Genomic DNA, 2325 nt, shown 5'->3' on the forward strand with positions numbered 1-2325 from the left:
GTCGGGGGGTCGGGGGCCCCAGGCAGGGGGGGGGGCGCCGGCCGCTGCCGAGAGTCCCTGCCGGGCTCCTGCGCCGCTTCCGACTTCCTCAGCATCTCCTGCAGCTTTTCAACCCTGACCCGGCGCAAGTGGGACAACTTCCTCATCACGGCAAACCGCTCGAGAAACGTCTCCAGGGGCTCCTCGCCCTCCAGGAACCTCTCGGCCATTTTCTGGAAGAGAAAAGACAGCCTCGGGTTCAGCGCTGCACCCCGGCTCCTCTTCCTCCCCAAGGCCAGCTTCGGATTTACGTCTCTGTCGGAGACACGCAGGGGACCACCGCGCCACACACAAGCCAACAAAGGGCCATCCGATTTTTTTGGAGCAACAAGGCCAAACTACGACGAGATAATCCTCGATTTAAGGGATCAGGCTTGGGAGCGTAACTGCGAGTCTCCGAGGGCTAATCGCTTGAACCGCTAATGGATTTAAACCCTAAGCTCACCTCAGACTCCTCTTCGATTTTCTGGCTTTCCACCTGCAGGAGATCCAGCAAGGCCTGAGGATGCATCGCCGCTGAAAATTTCTCTGGGGAAACAAAAAGAGAGGGGCAGAGCAAAACAGGGAAAAATCATTAGCGCGCAGCCGTGCCCATCTCTCACGGGAGCGGCCCTCCTGCCTTGGAAACCGCTGACGCAAGGAGAAAACCTGCAGAGGAAGGAACCTTAGCCACCGCTGCACGAGAAGGGGGTTTTTTTTTCCCCCCGGGACAGCATCCTCGACCTGTCCAACTGCGTTTGACCAAGAAACAGGAGAATTTAGGTTTTATACGCAGCAGAGTCCCTTCTGCCGCCACCCTAAAAGAGTTTCTCTGCTCCGCACCACCGAGGCCGGGAGAAGCGAAAGGGAAGGATGTTGCACTAAGCACAGCCCACGTGACTCCATCGGAAAGCGTGCAAGGTCTGCAAACCCTCACCCAGTTTTGCCTTTTGCTCTTTACACCGCTCAGCCAGCTCCTGCAGCTCTTCGTATTTGTTAGAGAGGTCGGCGCGCCCCGTCTCCAGCGGCGCCTGGAACTTCAGGTTCTGCTCGGCCAAGCTCCGGTTGGCGGCAAGGGCCATCTCCCTCTCCAGCTGCAGCTCCTGAACCTGTGGAAGGAGACGCGACACTCGCCGGGGGCCGGGCGCTAAGGAAGCCCAGCCTGCTCCGTGCCGGCGCGACGCCGTCCGCGCGTACCTCCCGGGATTCCAGGGCCAGGCGCTCGATCTCCTCCGCGTTTTCCTGCAGCTCCTGGAGCTCCTCCACCGTCCGGTTCCTCAGGGCGTCGTCCATCCTCCCAGAGGAGCTGCAGACTCCTAGGACGGGGAACGGGGAGTCAAATAAAGAGGAGGTTTTCTAAAGCCAGCTGCAAACGGGCGCTAAGCCCGTTAGGGATTTAAAACCAGCTTTGCTAAACCGCTGGAAACGGCTGTGCCGGAGAGGTTCCCCTGCGCTGCAAAGAATCCGCGAGGCCGAGGGCGGAGCGAGAAGGAAAACAAGAACGTGTCGGCTCGTTCCCGCTTCGGCAACCGTCTTTTTGGTTTTTTCTTTCCCTTTCCACAGCGTGTTTGGAAGGATTACTTGTGCGCGCCAGACGGTTTTGTCAAGGAAACACCTACTCACAGCCACTCGACAGCGGGGCGACGCCACCCTGCCTCTCAAACTCCGGCTGGCTCCCACCGCCCCGTCCCCTTCCAGAGTCCCGTTCTGCCGAGCCGACCTCCCGGATCTGCTCGCGCCCGAGCCCGCCCAGGGCCCGTGGGACCGCCGGCGCCTTCCCGTCCCTCGCCACCTCTCCAGTTCCTCGGAACCCGTCTCATTTGATGCGTTTTTTTTCCGTGTTGTTTTCCTTTCTAGCTACGAGGTGCCACCGTTTCCCTCGCTTACTGCTGCCGCCCTTCGAAAACCTTAAGTGGCGGCGTTATTCATAGGTGGGGAGCTCGATCCGATCCCTGTGGTTTTCAAAATCGGCGAAATGTCACCAAAATCAGGGAAACAACGGGTTTTCTCCGCTACGTCCACGACTTAGTCCAAACAATCCGGGCTGGCCGATAACATTTGGCAAACACCAGGTGTTCGTGTCGCAGGTTATAAGAGGTGGGATGCAGTAACGCGGGACCGCGCCAAGAGCCAGGCGAGAGACGCGGGGGCAGCGCGCTCCCCGCCGAGAGGGAAAGGGACGTACCGAACAGCCGACGGGGATTTTCAGCGTCGTCCCGATTGCTCGCGGCTCTTCCGCCTTTCGGCCGGGTGAAACATCCCAAGGATATCGCTCCGGGAACGTCGCGTCAGCCCCCTGCGCGTACC

The 2325-nt window shown here is 59.8% G+C and overlaps 1 protein-coding gene across 1 annotated transcript; it reads right to left on the reverse strand.

Annotated features, from left to right (window-relative positions):
- Positions 1-17: 17 nt before the first annotated feature.
- VPS37C (vacuolar protein sorting 37 homolog C (S. cerevisiae)) lies at positions 18-2325 on the reverse strand (the record flags this gene model as incomplete). The annotated part of the gene is made up of 5 exons (XM_009330385.1): positions 2204-2325; positions 1216-1334; positions 956-1127; positions 485-567; positions 18-212 (listed from the first exon to the last, which is right to left on the reverse strand). Coding segments are annotated over exons 2-5 (546 nt in total), but the record flags the coding sequence as incomplete, so codon positions are not given.

This window comes from Pygoscelis adeliae, unplaced genomic scaffold, assembly GCF_000699105.1.
Source record: "Pygoscelis adeliae isolate BGI_AS28 unplaced genomic scaffold, ASM69910v1 Scaffold1118, whole genome shotgun sequence".
NCBI classification, from domain to species: Eukaryota; Metazoa; Chordata; class Aves; order Sphenisciformes; family Spheniscidae; genus Pygoscelis; species Pygoscelis adeliae.